This window comes from Falco naumanni, chromosome 17 (assembly GCF_017639655.2).
Source record: "Falco naumanni isolate bFalNau1 chromosome 17, bFalNau1.pat, whole genome shotgun sequence".
Taxonomy (NCBI): domain Eukaryota; kingdom Metazoa; phylum Chordata; class Aves; order Falconiformes; family Falconidae; genus Falco; species Falco naumanni.
Genome location: NC_054070.1, coordinates 4,547,136 through 4,572,463, shown reverse-complemented (window position 1 = coordinate 4,572,463; position 25,328 = coordinate 4,547,136). Strand labels below are relative to the sequence as shown.

Here is a 25,328-nt window from a genome sequence, read left to right as displayed (position 1 = left end):
AGCACCCTTTCCCAAAGTCCCCCCTAGGTTTTGGCAGCCCCCCCCCCCAGCCCCAAAGTCCCCATTCGGTTTAGGCAGCCCCCCCCAGCCCCAAAGTCCCCATTCGGTTTAGGCAGCCCCCCCCCCCAGCCCCAAAGTCCCCATTCGGTTTTGGCAGGCCCCCCCCCCAGCCCCAAAGTCCCCCCTCGGTTTTGGCAGGGCCCCCCCCCAGCCCCAAAGTCCCCCCTCGGTTTTGGCAGGCCCCCCCCCAGCCCCAAAGTCCCCCCTCGGTTTTGGCAGCCCTGCGCAGCGGGGCGGGCCCCGGAGCGATGCTCTCGGCGGGCGGGGCGGACCGGCCGGTGGGATGCAGCCCCCTCCGTGCCCGCATCCGAACCCTGAACAGCAGAACCCTGACACACACCCCAGGACGCTCTGCACATTCCGACCCACCACTCACCTCCAGAGGCTCTCGGAGGGGGAAACTGAGGCACAGCCCGGCGGGTGGGAGGGGCTCGGGGCTGCGCACAGCCGGGCAGGGACGAGCAGGAAACGGGCTCCGGCCCCGCAAGCAGCTGCCGGCCGACCCGGCCCTCCCTCCTCCATCCCCTCCTCCCCTCCTCCCCTCCCTCCCTTCCCCATCCCCTCCCTCCCTCCCCTCCCCCACTGCCGAGGGGAGCCGGGCATCCCGGCTGCTGGAAGGCGGTGCTGGAGCAGCGCTGGGGCCTGGGGGGGGGAGGGGGCGGGGGACGGGACGGGACCTGAAGCGCTCCGGCTTCGTGCCGCTGCAAATGTTGCTGCAATTAGTGTTTTGCAGTGCTGAAGCCTGAGCCCCCCACTCCCCGCCCCCACCCCCACGCCCCCACGAGTGGCAGCCCGGACCTCCCCACGCCGCAGGTTCGGAGCAGTGGGCGGAGGGGATGCAGGGCGCCAACCCAGCTGGGGGGGTTTGTGGGATTTTAGGGTAAGAAACCAGCCTTTTTGCAAAACAAAAAAAGATTCTGGTGATGAAACGAATCCGCTTCGCTTTCCGCCCCGGCTGTGGCTGCTGCGCTGCACTTCCGCAGCCAGAAATAGAGGCCAGGAGGCAGCTGCACCCCCCCAGTGCCAGCCCTGCCCCCCCTCCCCCCCCCCCCCCCTCCCCCCCAGTGTCCCAGCCCACCTCAGCCCTGGTGGAAACCTTTGGGATGATGTTTCCACCTGGGTCCCCTGGGTGGGAATGACCCCAGTGGGGTGAAGGTACCTTGGGGCGGAGGATGGAGTCGCTGGGGTCACGGAGGGTCCCTCCCGGCTGGGTGCTGGTTGTGGTGGGGTCCTCAGGGTGCTGCTGGCCGCTTGCCACGTGCCACGGTGGGTGTCACAGCGCCCTAAGGGGCTGGTGGGCCGGTGATGCACAGGGACAACCTGCTACAAGGCTGGGGACGGTGACTCAGGGACACGGGGCAAGCTGGCGTACGAGGCGGGGGTTACGTCACCTGCTTCTGAGTCACCCGTGGCACTGGTGGCAGCGGTGCTGAGCAGGGGCAGCCAGCCCAGCACCTCCATCCCTCCTTCCCGTGGTCCCCTCTGGCTTCTTCCTGGGGGTCCTGGTGCAGACCCCCCCCCCACCATGTCCCCCCTCCCTGCAGCTCAGCCGGGGTGTTTGAAGCTCGCCAGCCCCCTGCAAAGCTGCTGGGTGTGGGTGCAAGGGAGCCCACCCATGTTTTGGGGCCACCAGAGGCCGGGGCGGACGCGGAAACCGGGTGTCTGCGTCAAACCAGGCAATTTTCCCAGGCGCCGGAGCAGTCAGGAGCAGCTCGCTCTGTTTGTGAGCCCTTTGTGGTGCCATGGGAAAGTCTGAACGCTGACCTGCTCCTTCCAGCCCCAGCTTCGTCCCCCGGGGGAAGCAGCAAATGAGCATTAGATCTTAATTACAGCTCCCCAGGCAGCAGGGACCGAGGATGTGCCGTGGTGGAGGAGGGCACCTGGCCAGCACAGTGGGACACGGCTCTAACACAGACCCACCAGCCGCGGACAGCCCAGTCTCTGTCCTTGGCACAGGGGGACATGCGGTGGCATCCCTGCACCCCTCTGCGTGCCCGGAGAACAGGCAAACTCATAGCACTGATGAGGGCTGCTGCAGCTCCCGGAGCCCTTCACACCTGTAAGGAGGTGCAAACCAAACTTTAGGTCCCACCACAGGATGTTCCCCCTGCTCTCCAGCATCACAATTCCCCCATTTTTCCTCCAATTTTATTATTCTAGGGTTTTGGTGTTTTACGGTGCGGGGAAGGAGCAGCAACGGAGAGTGGGTGCCTCCCAGCTGCCTCCCCCTCCCCGCTCCGGCTAGGCCTTGGATGATGCTGCAGGCTGCAGCCGCTGCAGCTCCAGGACACGGATAAGAAGGAGGAAGGCGATGCTCAGGAGAAACAGCCAGAAGAAAACCCAGTAGTGCTGTGGGAGGAAGAGCCACGGCCGCCACAGCTCCGCTGGGGACCCTTTGGATCTGGGAAGAAGGTGATAGGGGACACTCGTCACCCAGGGCAAGACAGCGAATCCCACCTCCGCCCCAGCTGGGGATGAGGGGGGTGTTTAACAACCCCAGACCTCACTGACCCTTTTGCAAACCCAAATGCAACAAGCCCAGGGAGGGCACGAGTGACCCCGCAACGCATGAGGGAAACTGAGGCAGAGCAGGGGCAAGCTGGGGCAGCCAAGCAACACCCCAGCCCTCCATCACCAAATCCCCCAGCCCATTTCCCATGTGCTGGCTACAGAGGGTCCAGAAGTAGGGGGGGGGGTGGGGGCGGGGATGCTGGGCACACGCAGGGTGCTGCTCACGTCAGCCCAAGCTGCTCCGGCTCCTCGTCCCCTGTACTTGAGCCTCTGCCACCTGCCTCAGCCACCGGTTCCCTGGTCACGGCGCTGCCCTGGCCTGGCTGCTCCAGCTCACTCCTGGGGTGGGAGAGGATGGGGTTCTGTGCTGTCCCCCGTGGGCCAGCGGCAGCCAGTGCCGTGGCCTCCCCGCTGCCCAGCGCGGTTACCTCTGGGTGCTGGGCCAGCGCGGGACCCGCTCCCTCTCTGGCTCGCCAGCCAGGGCTGTTCGGCTGTCAGGGCTGGCACCTGGCTGGGCACCAAAGGCGGGAGCATCAGTGGGGACCCAGACCCCCAGTAGCACCAAGCCTGGGGACACATGTCCGACAGCAGGGCACAGCTCCTGTCCGTCCCCCGCCTGTGTGTGTCCTTACCAAGAGCTGCTTGGGGATGACGGCGATGCTGACTCTGCGGCGGGCAGACCCCTGCAATGGAGGGGCTGGGGGTGAGCACCGTGACAGCCGCCTCCCCGTGCTCCCCATCTCCTTCCCCATCGCCTCCCCAGCACAGGCAAGGGACACTGAGGAGGAGAAGGGATGCTGCCAGCCTCCCACTGGCCCTGGCGCTAAGGGGGAAGCCAGACAGCTGGTGAGATGAGGGAAGGTCAAAGCCAAGAGATTTGCACCTGTCCTTACTGCTTCAAGCCATGCCGCTGGGGCTGCCCTCCCCCCTCCCCGAGCGCTCCCCTACCTCTTGAGCTGTAGGGGAATCAGTGCCGAATTCGAACTGGTGCTAGAGAACAGCCAAGCCTGCGGCTCTTGCGCTATGACCCTGCAACGCAGAGGGACCTGCCTGAGATCTCGACAAGCAGCCCCCAGCCCCGGGCACGCTGTCTCCCCAGCCCCGGGCACCCTGTCTCCCCAGCCCCGGGCACGCTGTCTCCCCAGCCCCGGGCACCCTGTCTCCCCAGCCCCGGGCACCCTGTCTCCCTGCAGCCTTCCGAGGCTGCCCCTACATTTTGCCTCAACCCCAGCATTTCATTCATCTGCAGCAAGCAGCTGGCAGGAGTGGCATTATCTGGGGACCAGTGGGTGCGTGGGGACCGCTGGGCAAGGGAGAGCGGCAGGGCACGGGGAGGCGGTGGTTCCGGGGCTGTTGAACTGGGACCAGTTACCTGCTGGAAAGTTCGCATCAAGGGGTGAGGCCTCAGCCGTGGCTCCGTGTCATCTGGGAGCAAAGAGAAGCAGCTTTACATCACCTCCAAAAATTAAGAGGAGGCTGATGGACAGACAGCTGCAAACCTCCCTCGCATCGAAAGCTGTCCTGGCCATGTGCTTGGGACAAGTCACAGGGGTGACAAGTCACAGCCCTGGCCGGGGGGACCCTGTCTGCATGCACGCCAGTGGCACGTGTGGGGTTTGGCGTCTAGGGACAAAGCGCCCTTAGTGTGCCCCGAGCCCCCCTGCCCCACATTCCCAGCTGGGCCACGGGACGATGGCTCTCCGGCCACCAGCACCTGCTCCCACGCCACGTCTGCTGTTACACCGGCCTCTCGCATTTGTCACTGGGTGCCAGCTGTCACCCACCCCCGGTCCCCAGCTTGCAGAACCCACTGGCTCTGTGGTGTGGGATCACAGTGACTCCCCCCGGAGGGTTTGGGACCAAATCCTGCAGGGTCACCCCGTGCAAACCCTCTGCAGGTCCCGGCGGCGGAGCCCACCTCACCCTGGGTCTCCGCCAGCTGCCGATTGCGGGAGTTTTGCTGGATCAGGCGCTTCATCTCCTCCAGCTCCGCGTGCTCCCGCATGTGGTGCCGCTTCAGGTTCTCCACGTGCTGGACCATAACCTCCGCTGCTCGGCTCATCCGGGCCTCCTGCGGCCGGGCAGGATGGGGGATCAGGCCCCCCATCTCCTGGTCCCTAAGGACCCAGGTCCCTGCCAGTCCCTCACTGTACATCCCATGGTGCTTCCACCCAGGGGGTGCAAATGCATCCCCTTCCTGCTCCCAAGGGCAGGCAGATCTCTCGCACCCTGGTACGTGCAAACACGAGGTCAATGCCAGCACCACCAGGACGAGGGAAAAAACCCAGCAAGCCCAGAGGTGGGTCCTCAAGCCCAGCCTCAGCACCCTCCATCGCTCCCAGCCCTGGCAGGGCATCCCAGGTGTACAGACCTGATGTACAGCCCCCAGCTTCTCTGCCGCGCTGGTTGCCCGCTCGACAGCGGCTGCCAACACAGCCAGGCTGCGCTGCAGCTGCTCCAGCGTCTCCTTGCAGCCTGCATCAGTGCAAGATGGGCCCAGCCTCTGCGGAGGGAGAGGATGGAGCTGCTGGAGCCAGGACCAAGGCTGGATGTTCACAGCAGATGCCAGCCCCCTGCCCTGGTGCCCGCCTACCTCCAGGGCAGCCCGGCACTGCCCCAGCTCCTCCTGGATGTTTTCCTCTGCTGCATCCCGTGCCCGTTTCTCCACCTGCACCCGTTGCTGCAGGGTGAACACGTCACAGCGAAAAGCCAGGGCGAGGTGGGCAAAGGCTGCCTGTGGGATGGGAGGGCGAGAAGTGGGGGACAGGGCGAAGGGGGAGCCACCAGGGCCATGTGCTGCTGTCCCCAAGGCACAGACAGACCCCCGTTAACATGCCACCAAGCAGGGCAGTGCTAAGGATAATTAACACTTGCCTTGCCCCAGCACTCATTAGGCTGCTGCATGCTGGGGACAGTCCCTGTGAGATGTCAGCCTGACCGAGACCTGTCCCCCAGGCAGCTGATAACGCATGGAAATCCCTAGCCCTCCTGGCAAAACCACGCGCCAGGCAGACGCCAGCCCTTGCTGCAGGTCCCAGCTGACAGCAGAGCCTGACTCAGCCCTGGCACTCACAGGAAAATTATTTTTATTAGTGTGGCTTCCGCCACCTTCCTGGCTAAGGGCGCTCTCGGCAAGCTGCAGAGCACTTTGTGGGATTGCCGGGCGTGCAGAGGACAGGCTCAGCTTGCTGTGGAAATGCAGCTGCCTCCAAATGCCAACAGCATCACTGGGAAAGGGATTTGCACAGCAGCTGCCAGGGGACTGCGGTGCCTGGAGGGTGGCCAGGAGCAGGGCACAGCCCCAGGACTGTGAGCCAGCAAGTCATCTGTCCTTCTGTCCCCCTCCCCCAGCCCACCCATGCCTCTGGCAACCCTCACCTCTACGTCCTGCTCTGTCAAAGCCACCCTGCAGAAAGAGAAGTGCTGTCAGAGGTGGAGGCACCATGGGGACTTGGGGACTGCATGCAGAAAATGCCCTTGGTCTGCTCCCACCAGAAGTGGGAACCCCAGTGGCCCTCGCCTGGAGAGTGGCTCTTGTGCAGTGGGAAAGGAGGAAAGCCCAATCCCTGGACCACATGGTGCCCTGGGACCCCCTGTCCCATACCCCCAGAGGGACACAGGTGCTCACTGGTCTTACCTGTGCAAGCCTAGTCTGTCCAGCACCGAGAGCTCACTGGGGAAACTCAGCAGCGGCTCCTCCGGGGTTTTGGCACCTGCAGGGAGGCACTAACGTCACGGGAGAGACCTCATGGGAAGGCTTTCCCTTGGCCTTTCCTCCTCCTTCCGCCCTCCCATCCCAGCAGGAAGCAGACGCCTGTGGTGTGGGACCATCCCAGTCCTTCGCCCAGCATCAGGGAGGCTTCAGGTCCCCCTGGGCCAGTGCCCCCTTCCCTATGTCCCCACCAAAGGAGATGACCCCCATCAGGCCACACTGTTCCCACGCTCATCCCCAGCTACTTCAAGCCTTCCCTTACCCAGCTGGGATGTGGGATGGGGACTCACCCACCTTCCTTGGTCCCATCGCTGTCCTGGGTGCGTGCAGCCAGCTCCTGTCTGTCCGTGCCTGGCACCTGGGGGGCACATGGGCACGTCTGAGCAAACCCCTCCCTGGCGCTGGAAGGCTCCCGAAAAGAGCAGCACCGAGAGGCTGGGGGTCTAGCCAAGCCAAGGGGCTAACGAGGGAAGCCCCCTCCCCAACCAGTCACCCTCCCCTCCCTCTCACCTTGCCGACGCACTCCATGCTCTTCTCACTCCTGGCCAAAACCCCATCTGGGTGTCCCTGGGGACTGCTCATCCTCCCTGGGGACAGAAAGGGTGGTGGGAGCCGGGCAGCAGCGTCCCCTCCCCAGCCTGACACCACTTCAGGGGAGACCCCCGAAAACACTGCTGGCATTTCTGCAGGCTCCTTAGGGGGCATGGGCTGGCAAGTGCCCCCCAAAATACCCCTGCAGGGTTCAGGGAGCTGCAGCTAGGCTGGGCCAGGGCAGGGGGAGGAGGGCAAGGGATGTGGTGCAGCGGGTGGGTTGCAGCTGGCAAGGCAGGTCCAGAGGATGGGGTTGGGGTCCCAGGGCTGGGAGGGCTGCGAGGTGGCAGACAGGTGCTGCCAGGCCAGGGGACACCCTCCTGCTGGACCTGTGCAATGCTGCTCAGGGAGGGAGCGAACCCCAGCCCTTTCCCCCCATCCCCACCCTAGGCTGTCCTTACCTTCATCCGGAGACGGCAGGAGCCTGGCCAGCTCTGCCCGCTGCTCCCTGCGGAGAGAAGCCTGGGTAAACCCCAAAGAAACTCTGGCAGCAGAGGCAGCATCCCACCCCCTCCGCCCTCCCCCAGCCGCCACGGCATCCCTCGATGGGGGATGCTGCTCTGGACCTGGGTCCTTTCCGAGCATCCTCTGCAGCCTGCTCCGTCCCTGTCCCCGCTCTGCCTGGCACGGGCGCAGCAGCCCCCTCCGCTCCTGCAGCCGCCGCAGAGCCGCCACCGAGGAGCCCGCCGAGGCTGCTTCCAGCCAGCAATGAGTCACCGGCCCACGGCCGTGCTTTTCCTCAGTACATTATTTTTATTTCCCCCCCCCCCCAACCCCCCCCCACCCGGCTGCCAAGCGGACCTCGCTGCGAGCCGGCCGCTTCCCAGGCACCACAACAAACACGGCTGCCGGCAGAGCCCGGGCGCCATCTCACGTCACCGCTGCGGGGATGGCAGGCCTTGGCACGCACTTTTGCCCCCCCAAAAAAGTACACCGGCATTCCCTTGCCACCCCCAAAACCCTGTTCTGGGGGCAAGGAACCTGGCAGCTTTGCGGTATCCCTGCTCAGTGGGGCTGGGGATGCTGGAGCACAGCGGGGATGGCGGGGTCACCTGTGCGTGGGGATAGAGGGGCTGCCGTGCAAACAGCCCTCTGCAGCCCTGTGCTGGAGCCCAGCACCCGACCGGGAAAGCGTTTGAACCCCCAAACTTTGCTCCTGGCCCTAGAAAGCACTACAGCAGGGCTTTTCCCTCTCCTCCCTACAAGCCTGGGGGGTCGTTCCCCAGGAGCCGTGGCTGCAGCGGAAGCGGCTGCAGCGCCGAAATGATGCTTGGTGCCCTGGATGCTCCAGCCAGCACGCCCACTTGCTTGGCACCGCTGTCCCTGTCCCATGCTTGCCAGCACCCCAAGAGCTGCAGGGCAAGCCTTCCGTGCACATACCTCCGAGGTGAGGGGCTGGGGCGGCAGCTTGTCCTCTGCCGCTGCCGCCGTCGGCACCCCTGGGTGAGTCCCTGTGCCTCCTCTTCCCCCTCTCCCAGCGAGGTCCCTTCGAGCGGCATCATTTGCAAAGCGCGGAGGCTCCAGGACCAGCACACCTATCATGAGAGACACATATTAGCTGCGCGCAGATGGGAGAACGCCTCTAAATGTTATATTTTTAAAGCATTTTCTCACCCAGAAGGAGCTCCGAGCTCCTCTGCTTAGCATGGAGGCATCTGTGGGAAAAGAGGTGGGGAGGCCCGCTGCGATTCAGGAGGATGCTGCTGGGATTCGGGCGGGCACAGAGTGAGGCAGACAAGGAATTTAATACAAGCCCCAATTCTGTGCAGCGCTGAGGGTGGACTTTCCTGCACATCGCCCCCATTTCCCTCCCACCGGGCAATCCTCACTTGGGGCTCACGATGTGGGTCATTTCCGCGGGGGGAGATACGTTTGCACCCACCTACCGGTGCAAGCACCCAGTGCAGAGTGTGAGCAACCTGCTGTACCCCAGGCAGCGGACAGTTCAGTCCCCAAGCATCCCCCTGCCAGGCTGGCTCCCAGGTAGACAAAAAGAAGACATTCCCAAGTCTAAGGGAGCTGGGATGTCTCTTTCAAGCTGTTTTGCAATATTTAAAAATCAGAGAAAGCCAGTAGAAGCCCAGAGTCCCCCTCCCAGCCCAGGGTAAACTATCTGCGCAGAAGGGACTCTCCTGTAGGACATGTCTCCTCAGGAGCTGTGCCCATGGACATGCAGATATGGGGCAGAAGGAATTTTTTTTTTTTTGGCCAGGACAAGAAACACAGCAGAGATTTAAAGGGACAGACAGCAGGGACGGTTTGAACCCACGTGCCTGTGCAAAGCCTTGGCCAAGCTCAGTCTAGGTCACCCCAGCACTGAGCGGGACCATCACCCCATCTTGCCCCCACACCGAGTGAGGCCATCACCCATCTCCCAGAGCCTGCTCAGCCCTGATGAAGGTGTAAGAGCCAGCAGCACTTGGCATCTGTCAAAACAAACCCATTTCATGCCTATACACTGGAAATTGTCCCTGACACCCCTGCCCAGGGGCTCAGGAGCTCCCGAGCACTGGGGGTCAGCCAGACTCATCACATCAGTGAGTATCAGAGCTCTCCCGAGGTCTGGTCCCCACTGCAAAGCACTGGCTCTGTAGCAGTCACAGCAGAGCCTGCAGCCTGCCGATTCACCACAGCTCAGGCAGCCTTACAGACACCCCTTATCCTTGTTTTATGGATGGAAGTACAGAGGCACGCAGCTCGTTTGCCCGGTGTGGCATCAATAACCCCCCGGGAAGCCAGACCGAGCGCTTTCCCTCGGCTCGGTGACTTTACCAAACACTCCCCGGGTCATTACCTGCCTGAACTTGTCTCAAGCAGCCGAAGGCAGATGCTGGGGCCACCCAGCTCGGACCCAGCACTCAGCGCTGTCGGGTCCCCGGCAGACCCAGGAGCGGGGTCAGGGGAAGCGGTCTCCCGGTGGGTTGGGGGGTGCCAGGGCCCCGCATGGTGCAAGCTGCTGGCAGCAGAGTCTCCCCGGAGGGGAAAGCAACCGCATCTGCGGCAGAAGGAGCTGCCAGGGAAGAGCTCGATGCGAGAAGGCCTTTAAAGGACATGCACAAGAGCGGCTGGGAGCTCCCTGCATGGGGCTGGGGCGGGCCAAGTGGTTTGCAGGTGGCCAGGCGACCTCTGCTTTCGGTGCGGGGCCAGATCCTGCACCCACTCTTTGGAGGTGACAGCTATCACCCAGAGCTGGGAGACAGCACGACTGCTCCCTCCTTGCCTGGTGTCTGCAGAATGGAGCAGACCCGAGCCTCAGCATCCCCCTGGCAGGAGGCTCGGGGCAGAGCAGTGGCACTCAGGACCTCCACAGAGATGGGGGGGACCCCCATGCCTTCATGAGGGGTACAGCACCAGGCTAAACCAGGATGGCTGACGAGGAGCCCCCGTAGCATTGTATTTGATGATGCAGGGAAGCCGCTCTGCCCAGGACTCCCAAACCTCCTGCCCCCTTTTCCCCCCAGCCATCACCCCCACTGCCCCTTCCTCTGCCCAATCCCTTTGCTCAAATCTGTAACATCCTCCAAAGCCGCTTTCTTCCCCTAATGAGCTTATGTGGAGTCTGACTCAATGCTCAGCACTACAGAGGACCAGGCTGCAGGCAGGCAGCTGCTCTTAGCCCCTCCATACCCAGGGACTCTGATGTACCACCAGGTCCCTGGGGTCTGCACATCTCTTAGGCCCTGAGCGGTCAGCCAGCAAACGGCATCTCCCAGCCCCGGGCAGGGCTGGCCCAGCCTCATGCCCATCTGCCGAGAGCCAGAGTGCAGGATGCGGCCCCAGGGAGGGCTGAGAGAGCCCATTTGCAGCGCTGAAGCAGGAGCTGCGCTGGGCCACCGTGCCCACTGCGGGATGAGGCTTTGGATGTGGCCATCAACAATGGTCCCCACCAGGTCAGGATTTCAAATGTCCTTGAAGCTTCAGGGATGGGGTTTTGCCTTTTGGGACAAAGGCCTCCTGCCCAGACCCGACCCAGCAGCAGCACTGCTGAGAATCCGTGAGTCATCTGAGGGGAAAGACAGCCCCAAATTCCCATGCTGTCTTCCCTGTAACACACGTACTAACAAATGCATGATTAGCACCGATTAATGACAATTAGCACATCATAAGTTCACAATGGCAGCACTGGGAAGACACAGGACATGCCGAAAGGCAGACTGGCACTGCCATCATCTGCCTTTCCTTAAAAATATCTCCTCCGGGATTTCCTCTCTTCTCCAGCCCTGTTAGTTTTCTGTCCACCCCCATGAGTTCCCAGGCGCAAGGGCTGACCACCGCTGCTCCTTTGTGGAGAAGGACATGCCCAGATGCACTTCCCGGAGCAAGCAGGTCCCTGGGCCAAGCTGCGAGAGGATGCTGAGGACTGACGGCAGGGCCGGATCCATCCCTGCAGGTGAGTACATCCATACAGCATCTGGAGGCAGCCGAGCCCGGGTGCTGTGCACCAGTGACAACCTCGAGCAGCCCAGCTTCCTCCCTCCCTGCCCCTTACCCCCAGCGCTTTCCCAGCTGGCTGATACCTGGAAACAGATGAATTCTCCCAGCATGAAGCCAGGTTTGCATTGGCACCGCCATTCCCATCACTGGGCTAACTCACCTCCAGGCGCCTCTTTGTTTCAGAAAGGGGAGATCCGAGCAGGTGAGAAGACCCTTCCTTTGGGCTCAGACTCTGCAGTTGGAGGCCAGCGCCCCACCGCCCCAAAACCACTCCCCTCCTCGAGGATGTCCCCATGCCTGCAGGGTCTGCTTGGGCATACAGGTCTAAACTGTATATTTTATTGTTGGAGTGTTTTTTCCAGCCAAGTACAAGGTGTCTCTTCAACACAGCCTGCAGGCAAGGCTCCTGTCGTGGGGCAGGGAAGTAAAAGCACCTTCAAAGCATGATGCTGAGCAGTGTACAAAACCAGGGGGGTGAAGGAGGGACACCTCTGCATACACCTGTGCCATCAACACAACCTGGTCCTGCTGGCCCCATCCCCACAGAGACCCTGCTTCCACCTCAGAGAGCAGCAGCCTGGCACCAGGGAGGCAGCAGATCAGGCTCTGTAGCCTCTGCTCTAGTGTCCTGGCAGGTCCACGGCTGCCGTGACTTGCTCTGTGGGGGACACAGACCTAAGGACACCATCACATTGGTACCCCAAACCGGAATAGAACTTTTCTGCTCAAAAACTCCCCTGTCCCCTCACACACACATGTGCTGAGGGGTTCGATAAGAGGCAATGCCCCTCTTTGCAAACTATCCTGTTCAAAGAACCTCTAAAAGTGCTTACTAAACGCACACAGGGATCTCTACGTATTCGTATTTTTAACCTAGGAGCATCCAAATCACAACGGCAATCTAGGTAGGGCCTCAAACAAGCAAAAGCAGCCCAGCTCCCCATGCACAGACCTGTTCAGCAGGGATGAAGGAGGCCCTGCTGAGAGATCTCCAGCCCAGAGAGGTGAGCGGCAGCAAGGGGCTGCGGGCTCTGGCTTTGCCCCTCCTGTCTCCTTCCAGCAAGGTCCCACCGGCGCTGCAGCAGCCTACTGCGACGACCCCTTCCCAGGGCTCCTCCTGAAGCTGAGCTGAACTTGCAGCTCAGATGGCGGAGAGCATGGTCATCTGGATTATCCGCTTCTCGGAGGAAAGCTGCTCAGACTGACACTGGCTGCTACTGCTGATGTGGCAAATGTGATTTATTAGGTCTGTGAAGGGGGCCCAACCATAAAGCAACACCCCAGCCCTCCAGCAAATTCATCTTCATGTAGCCCTGGTCTCCCCAGCTGACAGGGACCTGGCAGCCACCAGACTATCCAAGGGAGAACACTATTCTCTTACTATGATTAAAAGATCGTTGGCAAAAAACAGCCAAGAAAGAATGTTTTTGTTTCTTTTGGTTCAGTTTTAAATTCCAGGCTGGGGGTAAAAAAAAAAAAAAGACTGCTGACCCTTCCCCAGAGCAGCTCAGCCTCGCGTCTGGGTGTCACAGCCACCAGATTTCAACACAAAACTGCAGCAGCACATCAGGGATTACACACGTGATGAACAGGTTGTCACTGAAACACAGTTACCTCCAGGGAGAAGCAGGGTGACTATCAGCTTCCAGCGCTGCTGCAGGAGGGGACACAGCAACTGCCTGGATATACCTGCAGCTCCTGCTTGGAAAGGAGGATGGAAATGGGCCATTTTCAGGGAAGCCGCTGAGTTGCAGCCCTCTCCAACACGGTGCTGCAGGGACCAGGGTGGTCTGGCTCCTACGCGGCTCTGACGTCTGGTGTTTTAACACCAGCGGCTGCAGCACTCACATGCCTCTGCCCACCCAAAGGAGGTTCTCTGCTGTCCAGTCTTGGCACCAAGATGCCACCTGGGCAGGGGAGAGATCATCTTATCATGAAACCGGTGCAAAAATCAGCGTGGGAAGATGAAGCAGCAGCGGAGCTGACAGATGAACCATGCAATTGCATAATCTTAATTTCCTTTAAAAAAAAAACAAAACAAAAAGCAAAAAGGGAATTCCCCTCTGTACCATGAAAGAGGTAAATCTCTGCAAACAGAAGAGGAAGCAGATAAGGAACCACTGACAAATATCCCAAGTAAACTGGCTGAAAATTATATACGCTGTCTTCTACATACAGCTCAGGAAACATCTAAGACAAAGCTTCAGACCTTTCCCTTCACCAGCACTGCTAATCAATCAGGACAAGGACAAACTCAGCCCTGGCTCTCCCTCCACGCCTGGATAAAATGTTCTGCTGAACTATAAAACCTGACTGGTGTTTTATGCCACATCCACCTCTTTGCACTGTTCAGGCTGCATTTTAAAGTTCTTGAGAGGGCCAAGAAGAGTCAAAAGTAAAGTCTTCTGTGCCGCTGCTACCAATCACCATGTTATCAAGTAGTCTTCCACCAGCACGTCTAGCGTCTGCAGGGTTTGCTTCCAATTCTCCTAACGTGACTGTTATCTTACACGTATACTCCAGAGGAATCTACGGTACATGATAAGCTGCAGCCAAGAGCAAAAACAGGGCTAAGGCGGCTCTTGCCATGAGCCAGCATAATGCTTTCCAGCAGAACAGGAACCCCCCTTGAAATCTGCAAAGCCGATTCCTGCCTGACTACTGTTTCTTTGCAAAAACCACGTAGGCTGGCCCAAAACACAGCTCCCAGTACATCCAGATGAGTTGGAAGTGCAAGCTGCATACAGCACGTAGCAGCCAAGAACAGCCTGTCAAAATGAAACTGTTGCCTAAAGAAACCAGTAAGCAGTTACAAAACCAAACATCCATCAGGGAGGAGATGTACACCACGGCCAGATTTCAAACCCTTTATTGCTGCCCAGTCCACAGGGATGCCAGGGCTTCCCCAGGGTGCTCTGGATATACACAGCACGTGTTCTCCCAGCTCTTCTTTAGCAAAGACACCAGGAAGCTGATGAGCAGGTGAATTTTGGAGACGAGTTTGTCCTTGGTCACCTTCACATGACCGACAGCTGCAGTCAAAGCACCAGGGACAATGACACCGAGGTCACTTGGTACAAGCTTTGCAGGGAAAGTGCAAAGACCACAGCCTGCTACCTAATAAAGCCAGAACAGCAGGCTCAGACCCTGATGATCAGGGCACAATTTCTATTTATGTCATATTTTGGGCAGCCCTACAATAGCTTCAATAGAGTCAACCAACAACTCACTGGTATGCAAATACATCAACAATTTGGCTCCCTGGAGGTTTCTTTCCTCCAGCTAACGTAGACTTTGAAGCCTCATCAGTCCACTGTCACCTAAAATAGCTCAAGATTCTTACTGTAGAGAAATGAGTGCTCTCGGTGTTAAGAGCATCGCTTAATGCTTCAGTGTCATTCCTCTGGCTGGATATAAACATTAATGAGCAAACTTGGAAGCAGGCACATGTCACACCTACATGTTTTAATCCATCTTCTCCCTTTGTAGATGTAAATGTATATGCATTTTTAAATAGTTCCTGAAGTATGCAATGCTTCAAAACCCCCGTTAAAACTCTAGCACTGCCTCCCTCAGAGCCATCCACCCTCTCCCATCCTCATCTTTCCAGTCCTCTGACCAGAAGGTGTCCAGGTGAGGTTTCCAGTGGGTGTTTTCAAGGATAGAGGATAGAAATTTGGAAACAGTAATGCTCCAGAACTACTTTTTATTAGCATATCCCTAAGCACCTCGCAGTGGGAACCATCATCATCACCGCATTGAGAACCAGAAACATGACACACACTGCAGGGCCCCTCGCAGGCCCTGGCAGAACAGGGAAAAAAAGGCAAATTTAAAGCAGAAAATTCAAGTTAACCAGCTCTTCATCTAAATCCTGTTTTCTTGCAGCCCAAGAGCTGTAAATCCCAGCAGATCAGATAAACGACCCAGCAGATCACAGCTGCACCACCCAGAAATCAGCTTAGCCACCAGAGAAACGCTGACCCGTGCAAAACATACCACTTGTGCCTTGGCTCCTTCGAGCCAGGATAAAATCACAACGGTCAATTATGCCTGGTCCACAATTATCACCTTCCAAGAGCCTCAAATTAATTTCCGTCTCCATTCAGCAACGTGTTCAGGGGAGTGAGAACTAAGGGCCTGTGAGCTGCACTGTGCAATGGTGCCTGCCAGGTGCTCCAGGCCACAACACTGGAAAAACACTTCCAAATATAAAGGTTTTGGACAAAATGATTCTTCACCTGGGCCATCGGGCTGTGAGCGAGGGGAAGGGGCGGCATGCCAGCTCGTGCAGAGCCGGAGCAGCCGCTTCAGGGAGAGCCGAGGCCGGGTAGGCATGGCGCTCCTCAGCGTGAGGAACAAGACAAGGGCGCGGGTACGCGGGAAACACTGCAGCCCTGCTGCTCCGTTTTTAGCCAGGATGCAGATTTGTGTTGGTTAAAACAAGCCGGGTCACCTGCAAACCACAGCAATAAGGCACAGGAGTCAAGCTCTTCAGATTTACAAGCTACCAGGCAGGAGCCATGGCCTCGCCCAGCCCGCTCGCCATGGCCAAGGGCACCTGGCAGCGAAGGGTTTCAGCATCTCCACAGCCCCCGGCCGCCCGCTGAGGGGGCATGGAGACACAAACCCCTTCTTATAACGGAACACACAGGGAGAACAGGCACCCTCGACTCTCTGAGGGGCCCCGGCTCGCTGCAGCCCCACTTCAGGCAACGCTACCCCGTCGACAATGCAAAACTAACGACTGTTTGTTTTCCTGATTAAAATAAAGCCATGTTTGGGGAACAAACCATCTTTATGTGCCTAGCCACCCCTCCCGCTCGTGGGCCCTGCGTGATGTGGGGGTGAGCTGGGCTGCGGGGTGCCCACGGGGCCGGAGCTGGGCGAGGGGGAGCTGAGCTGCCGTCCTTCCACTGCCGCCATCTTGGGACACGCAGGGAGGCGCCATCTTGAGCGTGGCAGGGCGGGAAGGCGGGAGGCGCCATCTTGAGTGTGGCAAGGTGCCTGTGGTGGCAGACTCTCACAAGCCCACAGACAGTCCAAAGGCGGAGATGACTGGAAAGATATTCATTGTTTAACCAAGAAAACCCTCATCTTCAAGCCTGGGGGCGTGTGTGGGGCTGGGATGGCGTTGCTCAGCGATAGCCCACCTCAAACCAGGCTGGCTGAGCCTGAGGTACCTGCAAGGCCCTGGGCTGAGGCATGGGGGCTGTGTGTGCAGCAGCCCACGTTGCTGCGTCTCCATCACGCTGGTGGTGAGCCCCAGTGAGGGACTGGGCTGCAGCTACCACCACCCTGCAAGCATCCTCTGCCCAAGGAAGCTATTATCTCGCAGTTCCCTCTGGCGCTCACCTGGGAGGAGGAGACAGAAAGAGGAGAGAAATCAAGAAAAGGGGAACCCACCGCCAAACACACACTGGCACAGCTGCTGCTGGCACCCAGTTTCCCACTGCCTGGGGTAGACAAGGAATCCAGAGGCTGCCACCCCCCCATGAGAGACCCCCCCAGCCCCGCATCTACCTCACCTGGCTCCTTCCAGAATGGCCTGCAGTGACTTCTTCAGGGCCGCATTGCTCTGATCCAGAGCAGCAGCCAGACTGCTCCGGTGGGCTGGGGTGACCTGGGACAGACAGAAGCAAGGAGCTCAGAGAGCTGTGCTGCCAGGAGCCCACCCGAGACCCCTGGGCCAGGCCCTGGGTCAGCTTTACCAGCTGATCTGCAGGACCCAAGCCTGGTCTTACCTGGCTTTGGTACATGGTGAGCATGGCTGTCACCAGCTTGGCATAATTCAGTGACGTGGCAAAGACTGGGGCCTGCCGGCACAGAGTCAGGACCAGGAGTTCAAAGGGCTCGGGGGGCAGCACCTCCTGGAAGAGCCATGAATGTAGAGGAGAGCTGGTCCTTGCTCTAGCGCTGCTGGAGCCAGCAAAGAAACCCAGGGGGACAAGGGGGATCCTCGAGATCCCCTCACCTGCCGCTCCAGCACAGCCTGCAGCACTGGCAGGAGCTTCTCTGTCAAAGGCATCTCTAGGACTTGGCTACAAAGGACGGTGAAGAGGAGATGTGATGCTCACACGGCCTCGCTGGTGCTCCTGAGTGGCTGGAGCCAGCCAGACCCATCAAGACAGGCACAAAAGCTGAAGCAGAGCTGTTGTCCCTGTAATCTCTTACCTTAGCACCAGTCGTACACAGTCTGGCTCCAGGCACTCCTCCACAAGCTCGCACACCAGCTTGGTCTGCTCAGCACCTGCAAGAGCGAAGAAGAGGGAGGAGAGTCTCCAGAAGCTGCCAAATCCATAGGGATGTGTCCAACTCTTCCTGGCAGCCCTTCACACAGAGGCACATCCCAGTCAGGACACCCAAGAACTACTCAGGATAATCCAGCTTCCTTTGCCTGTCTGCAGCAAGGGTTTAATTAGCACCAGTCCCTAGGAAAAGGGGATGCTGCTATGGCAGGGATTCACACAGGACCCTCTTCTCATGCCAGCAGAGCCACCCTGGGGCAGTTCTGGCCCCAGCATTAGAAGCTGTCAGGAAGCCTCTATTCCATGAAGGGATGGCAGCTGTCCTCTGGGGGAACTGGTGCTGAGAAACCAGCCTAGCGTCTCCTCCCTCTCCATCGCAGGCATTTGTAAACCCATCTCCCACCCAAACTCTCAAGTGTTTCCCTGCCCAGATAAAACCAGCACCATTCCTCCATGATTCCTAACACGTTTTGGGTGATAAATGCCTCCCAGGAGACAGCACTCTACAGTTGGGGCTTCCCTTCTTGCTGGATGCAGCCCATGGCCCCTGTTCAGCTCCCTCAGCTGCTTCCAGAAGCAGCCGTGCCTCCTGCGAGCCCATCGCACCTTCCCCAGGCTCCCGTAGGACCGCAGCCACCAGGACTTCACAGAAGGGCTGGGAATACTTGGAGCAAAACGAAGCGAGGGCAGCCATGAGGTGACGGGAGGGTGGCTGGGTGAGGGACAGGACCTAGGGACAGAAAAGGCAGGAGATGGGGATGGTGGTGAGGAAAATGGGGTGCAGGAAGCCTCTGCTGCCCTCACACTTACTCGCCTGAGGAAGAGCTGCTCTGCCAGGACGGCCGCGCTGGTGTAGCTGAGGTTGGGGGTGAGAGCTAACAGCCAGCTGCAGAAACGCACCAGGAGGTGCTCCGGGCACGTGGAGAGCTGTAGGAAGGAGCACAGCCCCTCAAGCTGGGGACAGCAGAAGGCACAGGGACATTAGGGACAGCAGCAGGCCCTCCATGGCAGTTGCAGCAAGGATGATGAAACTCACCTGGCTGGGAGAGCAGCTGTTCAGGATGTGCACCTCCAGCGGGATGCTCAGATCTGAGCGCTGGAGAAAAACACAGTATTGGGCAATACAACAAATAAAGCAACTCACAAAATACAGCTCCAGGGCTTTTCTCTTTCCTACCACCCCCTGCTTTGGCCAGCGCTGACCCCACAGGCCGCCCACCACATCGCACATCCCTGGGAGGCGGAGGCAGGCAGAACCTGAGCCCAGAGGAGGTGGCAGTGGGGCTTTGTATCCCCCTCCAGTCTTCCCTGTGAAAGCCACCTGTCTCCCACCCCTTCTGGAGGCCGTGGCGTGAACCCCTTTATACCATCAGCTCCAGCAGAGAGACAGGAGTAACCACTTACGTCAGACTCCTTCTGCAGCAGCACTTTCAGCCTCTGTCCATGCATCTGAGGAAAATGAGACAACGGAATAGAAACCAGACTGTAAAGGCTCCCTGGCTGGAAGGGGGAAGGAAACCCTGCCCAGTACCTGGAGAAAGGACTGGGCCTCTGCTGCCAGCTCTGCCTGGGGAATCTTCCTGGGCTCCCCAGCTGCATCCTGCTCCGAGCTTTCCAGAGCAGCTCCATCCAGGTTCTGAGCAGATCCGTCCCCTGAAGGCTCCGCAGGTACCTCCTCTTCCATCCCTGCCACATCCCCAGCCTCCTGGGCTCCCGGGGGGTCAAACACCACCTCCTCCAGAAGCAACCCCTTTCCCTCCCTCTCCTTGTCCAAATCCAGGCTCTCCTCCAACACTTTCTTGTGCTTCCCATCTTGAAGCATAGTGTCAGCCACATCCCCAGCGGCACCGGGCTGCTTGCTGAAGCACCAGTTCAGTTTTCTTTGCCCCTCTGGTTTGTTCTGGGTGATTTTCTGGCACAGGCAGCTAAGCTGCTGCTGGCACACAGAAGACAAGGGAGTGGGAGGTGGGGAGCGCTCCTCTCCCCTTGGTCCCTGCTGGAGCAGATGCCCCAGCGCCCGTACCCAGGGATCCACATGGGAATCCTGCTCCACAGCCTGGAGCAGCTGGCCCAGGCAGCCCCCTGGCACCATGGCTCGCACCACGAGGAGCAGGGAGAAGAGGTTTCTCTGGCACATGACGGGAAGCAGCAGCAGCCGTGGCTTACTGGATAAAGGGAGAAAAGGGAGAGGCAGGGCGTCAGAGCAAATCCCCAACTCCTTATTGCCAACCTGCCCCACGGCGCAGGGTATAACGGGACTGGGAAGCCAGAGGAGGCGGCAAATGGCTTCACCAGCTTTTGCAGACACAAGCTGGGAGACCGGCAGGTCCCTGCTACGATCCTGACTTCCCCTACGGACCGCTGCAGCGGGGGGGGAGAGGATGCACAGTGCTGAATCGGGCACTCGCCGTGCCACCCACCCCCACCCAAAACACCACGTTTTGGAAACGCGGCTGACTCACAGAGCCAGGGCCCCCTCCGGCCCCTCCAGCGTGGGCTCCTCAGCACACAGGGCTGCGATGAAGGGCTGCCAGGGAAACGCCTGCCCCGCTCCCTCGTGGGCCTGGCCCCGCTGCAGCATTCGGAGGGCAGCCTGCGTCCCGGAGGAGCCGGAGGCGAGCGTGTGGAGCAGGAGGCGGCACGGCTTGTCGAAGCTCTGCAGCCAGGGGGGCTCCATCGCTGCTCCGGGGGCTTCGCAGCCGTCTGCAAGAAAATTGGGGAGCACCTGACACGGGTCACACCGAGAGGGGCACAGGGAGATTCCGTGCATCCAGGACCTGGCCAGCCGTGCTCCGCAGCAAACCCCACGGTCCTCCCTCACCAGCTGCAGTTTTGGGGCTGCCCTTCCCCACTCGCAGCGGGGTCCGTGGTTACCCTCCTCACCGGAGGGGCTGCAGGAGCATTCCCGGGGGCCGCAGCCAGGCCAGAGCACCGGGAGCTCCTCCAAGTCCTCCAAAACCACTTCGCTCCCAGCTCCCCACCACCAGCTCCCGGGGTGGGGGGTGGGGCGAGAAGGAACCCCCCACCCCCTCCGTCCCCCTCCTCCAGGAACAGAACCCCTAACCCCTCCGCCCCGGCACCCACAGCCACGCTGACCCCGTTATTATCACCGTGCCCCGGTGACCCGCTCCCGTCCGCCGGCAAACCAGGCGGGGCACAGCCGGCCGCCCGCGGGGGGGCCCGCAGCGGGCAGGCACTCACCGCGGGGACAAGGCGGCGGGGAGCGGAGGGCGCCCGCTGTTCTCCGCCTCCCCCCCCGGGGGCTGCCCGGTACCGGTGCCCCGGGACCCTCGCGCACCACCCCCGGAACAGACGCCGCGCGCTTCCGGCCACGCCCCGCTGGAAAAGCGCGCCGAGTATGCAAATCAACCCGGCATGCAATATTTATATATTATGCAAATAAATCCTTAAAGTCAAACCCTAACATCCCCCCTGCTCCAACCCCCGCGGGGGTATCCCCTCAGCCCCCCCTCCCCCCGCGGAAGGAGAGCCCCCAGGCAGCCTGATGTTACACAGTCCATTTTATTTCATTATTCCCAGATTTGGCTAAAAGCAGTTTAAAATATTCACCCCCAGCTGTCCAGCTCCCCCAGCCGCGGCCCCGTGTGCATTAAAAACCCCCACTGTCCCCTAGCCCACCACCCCAGCTCCTGTGAGGTCTCCCAGGGGTGCAGAGCATGGCTAAGGAGGTGAAGGCCAGATAAGGGGGGGCTGTGCCCCACTGCCCTGAAGACCCCTGCAGCTCTGTCACCCCCAGCTCCCTGGGAGGAGCGGGGATGTGGGACCTGCTGAGCGTTCAGACATTGGTACAGCCACATTATTTCCCCATCCCACCCCACTCCATGCCTGGAGCCCCCCCCTAAACCAACACCAGCAGCAGCTAAACACATCAAAAGCAGATGCTTCCCCCTCCCAGAAAACATTTCCCCGCCACGGGCAGCCCCCGGGCCCAGGGGACACCCTGTGGCTTGGAGTCGCTGAAGTGTGTGAAGAGCATCTCATGGCCTTAACTCAAGCAGCACGTCTGTCTCCGTCAGGGCCAGGGTGAGTGCCCACTCCAGCACGCAGAGCTCCTCATCCTCATCAGAGCTCTCTGAGGGAGAAGGGCTGAACACCTGCAGCACAGGAGAGGGGATGAGCCCCGGCCTCCGGCGGTGCTACACGGCCGTGCCGTGCCCCAGCCCCCCAGCACATGCTGTCCCACTTACAGCGGGCATCCTTGGCCACTGCTGCCTGCGCTGCAGTGGCTGCCTGGCAGGCACCTCATGCAGGTAGATGCAGTCTGACTTGAACGGGCAGTGGCCAGAGTTCTGGACAAAGAACTTGCACCTGATTTTCCTGTGGGATTCAAGGCACAGTTGTGTGCGTGGCTCCTGGAGCAACACTGCAGCCCGCAGTGCCACACACTCACCCTGTCCGCGCCTTGAAGGTTTTGATGAGCTTCTCCTTCTCCTCCGCATCCGAGACCCAGTATTTGTTGGGGATGTAGTAACTGGAGGTGATCCGGCACTCTGGGCAGGCCCTGGGTGAAGGCAATGGGTGCAGGCGGGTGTCCCAAAAAGGGAAGAGGGAACATGGGTGGTCCCACCACCACAGCCTCATCCAGCATCCCCGTCTCCACCACAAGTCCCAAGAGCCTGTACCCACAGGAAAGTCACTCCAATCCCAAAGCTACATCACCAGACCCAAGGAAGAATTTCAGGGTGCAGAAGGGGTGGCAGTAACCACCCTGCCACATCCCCGTCCCCACTCACTTGATGACCATGCTCTGGAAGTCCCGGCTGCGACGCCACTTGCGGATGCAGCCCACGCAGTACGCGTGGCTGCAGTTCGGGAGGATCCCAAAGAGCCGCTCCTCTGGCAGTGGCTTCTCATACACACGGTCCATGCAGATGCCGCACACCACGGCCTCGCTCCGAGCCCTCAGCACCGCAGTGGGGATCAGGGCTGCCGCAGCGCCCGGCTCCATCGTGACCTGCAAGCAGAGCGGCACAGCATTGCAGCCCTCCAGCTCCATCACTGCCCCGGCCTAGGGGACTGATGTGGGGCGATGGGACCCCCCCCAGCCACAGGAGACCCCCAAGCCTACCTTGGTAGGGTCAGTCCGTGTCACCGTCTCCCCCGCTGCCTCTCTGGGGTCAGAGGAGTTTGGATCCAGTCCCAGCCCTCCGGGCTGGGAGCCTGCAGGCAGGAGAGCTCTCAGAGGGGAAAAGCACATCCCACCCCATCATCGTGGCTTAGCAGTTAAGGTCCCCACCCTAAAAAAAGCTGTTAAGAGCTTTCCACAGCCCCAGGTGGGCCCTGCCCCGAGACGGAGGGAGGGGGATTGGGGTCAAAGGCAGAAACATGCACAGGATGCTCCACTGCAACCACCCCGGTATCCTCAGCCCCCGCTGGTCCCCTGGCACCTACCTGAGGCACCCTGATCTCCTGCAGGGACAAATTCTCTGCTGATGGCCCCACGGGGGGCACTATCAGGTGCTGAGATGTTCTTGTCTTTCTCTTCCTTCTTAACCTCCGCGCTTGGCAACTTGAAGGGCACATGCCTCACGCTGGGGACAGGGTGGGCCGAGCTGCGCCGTGCTACCCCCCAGCCCCCGCCCCCTGCTGTGGGCACACTGTCAGGCTGCGAGCCCCAGCGGCCGGGGGGGCACGGGGCCATGGCGGGTTCCCACTGGCACTGGGTCATCCTGGATGTGCTGGTAGCTGGAGGAGCCCAGGGACAGACAGAGGGTCAGCCCAGCATGACACCTCCTGGCTCCCAAGCCCATCCTCGTGGCGTCAGGCCCCCTCCTCGCCGCCCCTTACCTGCAGCACTCTCCATAGCTGCAAAACCCGCTCTGGAAGTACCTGCAGATCTGGACTGATTTTCTATCGTGAGAGAAGCGGCAGTTCTGGCCCCATCGGCAGGATCCGCGGGCAAAATTCCTGCCAGTCGGAGAAGCCACGTGGCCGGGCTCAGAGCCCCCCTCCAGCCCCGCTCCGCCGGCCCCCCCACCCCCCCGGGTACCAGCGGTGCCTGGATGGGGCCATATTTTCGGAGCCCCCAGGCTGGTGTCTGGGCACCGGAGCTCCCACCAAGGGCAGAGCCCAGCAGAGCGCCGGGGCTCTCCTCACCCCATCCAGCCTTATTTCCCAGCTAATTGCAAAGCAAACAAAGCCCAGGGCTGCGCCAGCCGGGGGCCACGAGCCTGGGGGCTCCCCCCGGAGCATGGAGACGAGCCAGGGGTACGGGGCAGGCTCTGGCTCCCCATGGGGGCACGGAAGGGGCAGGAGTCCTTGGCTTGGGGCTGGCAGGGAGGGGTGCCCAGCCAGCACGCTGCCAGGGACCCCCAGCTCCAGCAGGAGGGCCAGCCGGACGCACAGGCTGCGTTCCCCCCAGCCCCACAGCCTCCAGGAGAAATGGGAAATGGCAGGGGGTGGGGGGGGTGGGGTTCAAAGGCATCACAAACCACTCTGCTCCCACAGCGAAAGGCTTGCAGCCCCATCTCCAGCCTACACCCCCCCCCCCCAAGCTGCTCCCAGCCACCCCCCCACCAAGCCCTACCTGCACGGGGGTCTCAGACAGTCCCCCCGGGCCCTTAACACCCCAGATGCCACCAGCGAGCCTGGCTCCATCTCGTCCCCAGCAGACAAGAGGGCAGGGCCATCTCCAGGGCTATTTATGGCCTTGGGTGGCGTACTGTTTTCGGCTGTGATAGCGTTAATTTTCCTCCTAGTAGCTGGTACTGTGCTGTGTTTGGGATTTAGGATGACAATAACATTGATAACACACTACGTTTTACTTGTTGCTACGTGGTGTTTACACTTAGTCAAGGACTTTGCAGCTCTTCACACTACCCTGCCAGCAGGGAGGTCAGGGGGCCACAAGAAACTGGGAGGGGACACAGTTGGGACAGCTGGTCCAAACTGGCCAAAGAGATATTCTATACCATATGATGATATATATGCTGAGTTTATAAACTAGCTGGCTGGGGGCCGCTGCTCAGGGACTGGCTGGGCATCAGTCGGTGGGTGGTGAGCAACTGCATTGTGCATCCCTCGCTTTGCACGTTCTAATTCTTCTTCCTCTTCGTCTTCTTCCTATTATTACTATTATCGTCCCTTCCTTTTCTGTCCTATTAAACTGTCTTTATCTGAGCCCATGAATTTTACTTTTTTCAGGTTCTCTCCTCCGTCCCGCTGCGGGGGGAGCGAGAGGGCAGCTGCGTGGCATTTCGCCGCCTGCCGGGTTAAACCCCAACAGATAGGGGCTGGTGGGTGCAGCTGGTGCCCACCTGGGTGATTGTCACCTGCCCGGCAGGCCCAGCACCTCAACCCTCACCCTTCTGCTGCCCCCCACCCCACCTGGGACCTTTAGGGCTTTCTGTGGCCCCAGCCGCATGGGGAAGGCTGGGGCAGTGGCACAGCTTGGGGAAGTGCCAAGTGCTTGGACACCCTGACGGGGGGCAGGGAGGGCAGCCTGGCGGGCTGCAGCCGGTCCCTGCAAACCCTGGGGTGCTCAGACGCGGCCAAGAGCAGAGGCCGGTGCCAGCACACGGCTGGGCTGTCCCTGAGCCCACCCTTGCCCACCTTGGGGTGGCTACGGCCCCGCTCAGCTCATGGCCCAGCTTCACCCCGCAGCAAGGGCTACGGCAAAAATTTGGGACAGGGGGCTCTGAGGCTGGGACCCTGCTCACGACCGGCTCTTGCTGCCTTTAGGTTTGATGGCAAGAGCAGGCAGGAAAAAACACAGCAGCTACAAGACCTGGGAAGCACAGAGACCTGGGAAT

General features: G+C 60.4%; 3 protein-coding genes across 10 annotated transcripts; all 3 read right to left on the bottom strand.

Moving 5' to 3' along the window:
- Positions 1-2,197: 2,197 nt before the first annotated feature.
- Positions 2,198-12,462, bottom strand: LOC121098754 (inositol 1,4,5-triphosphate receptor associated 2-like). 3 transcript variants are annotated; one of them, XM_040617061.1, is made up of 16 exons: positions 12,261-12,460; positions 8,489-8,529; positions 8,255-8,409; positions 7,276-7,322; positions 6,794-6,870; positions 6,578-6,641; positions 6,209-6,284; positions 5,950-5,977; positions 5,165-5,305; positions 4,943-5,074; positions 4,495-4,642; positions 3,944-3,996; positions 3,204-3,254; positions 3,000-3,082; positions 2,797-2,910; positions 2,198-2,461 (listed from the first exon to the last, which is right to left on the bottom strand). In XM_040617061.1, exons 2-16 carry the CDS (start codon positions 8,519-8,521, stop codon positions 2,302-2,304), a joined length of 1,362 nt encoding a protein of 453 aa, XP_040472995.1. In that variant the 5' UTR covers positions 8,522-8,529; positions 12,261-12,460; the 3' UTR covers positions 2,198-2,301. The 3 variants fall into 3 exon arrangements, 2 of the variants coding, with proteins under 2 accessions (XP_040472995.1, XP_040472996.1); XR_005831347.1 differs by having other exon boundaries at positions 2,344-2,461; positions 3,000-3,078; positions 12,261-12,462; XM_040617062.1 differs by lacking the exon at positions 8,489-8,529 and having other exon boundaries at positions 12,261-12,458.
- Positions 12,463-14,997: 2,535 nt separating this feature from the next.
- FANCE (FA complementation group E) lies at positions 14,998-20,857 on the bottom strand. Of its 6 annotated transcripts, none has more exons than XR_005831281.1 (12): positions 20,019-20,583; positions 19,088-19,721; positions 18,961-19,005; positions 18,593-18,652; positions 18,367-18,510; positions 18,163-18,286; positions 17,483-17,558; positions 17,283-17,349; positions 17,053-17,178; positions 16,837-16,931; positions 16,492-16,663; positions 14,998-16,366 (listed from the first exon to the last, which is right to left on the bottom strand). XR_005831281.1 is itself a non-coding variant. In XM_040616481.1 (12 exons), the coding sequence occupies exons 2-12, from the start codon at positions 20,231-20,233 to the stop codon at positions 16,660-16,662; spliced, it is 1,590 nt and encodes a 529-aa protein (XP_040472415.1). In that variant the 5' UTR covers positions 20,234-20,259; positions 20,758-20,857; the 3' UTR covers positions 14,998-16,659. The 6 variants fall into 6 exon arrangements, 5 of the variants coding, with proteins under 5 accessions (XP_040472415.1, XP_040472414.1, XP_040472412.1 ...); XM_040616481.1 differs by adding an exon at positions 20,758-20,857 and having other exon boundaries at positions 14,998-16,663; positions 20,019-20,259; XM_040616480.1 differs by having other exon boundaries at positions 14,998-16,663; positions 18,367-18,483; positions 20,019-20,584.
- Positions 20,858-21,195: 338 nt separating this feature from the next.
- LOC121098482 (probable E3 ubiquitin-protein ligase makorin-1) lies at positions 21,196-24,338 on the bottom strand. The gene is made up of 8 exons (XM_040616486.1): positions 24,104-24,338; positions 23,365-23,484; positions 22,969-23,262; positions 22,646-22,737; positions 22,311-22,531; positions 21,968-22,078; positions 21,765-21,894; positions 21,196-21,671 (listed from the first exon to the last, which is right to left on the bottom strand). The coding sequence occupies exons 2-8, from the start codon at positions 23,378-23,380 to the stop codon at positions 21,555-21,557; spliced, it is 981 nt and encodes a 326-aa protein (XP_040472420.1). The 5' UTR covers positions 23,381-23,484; positions 24,104-24,338; the 3' UTR covers positions 21,196-21,554.
- Between the last annotated feature and the right edge of the window lie 990 nt (positions 24,339-25,328).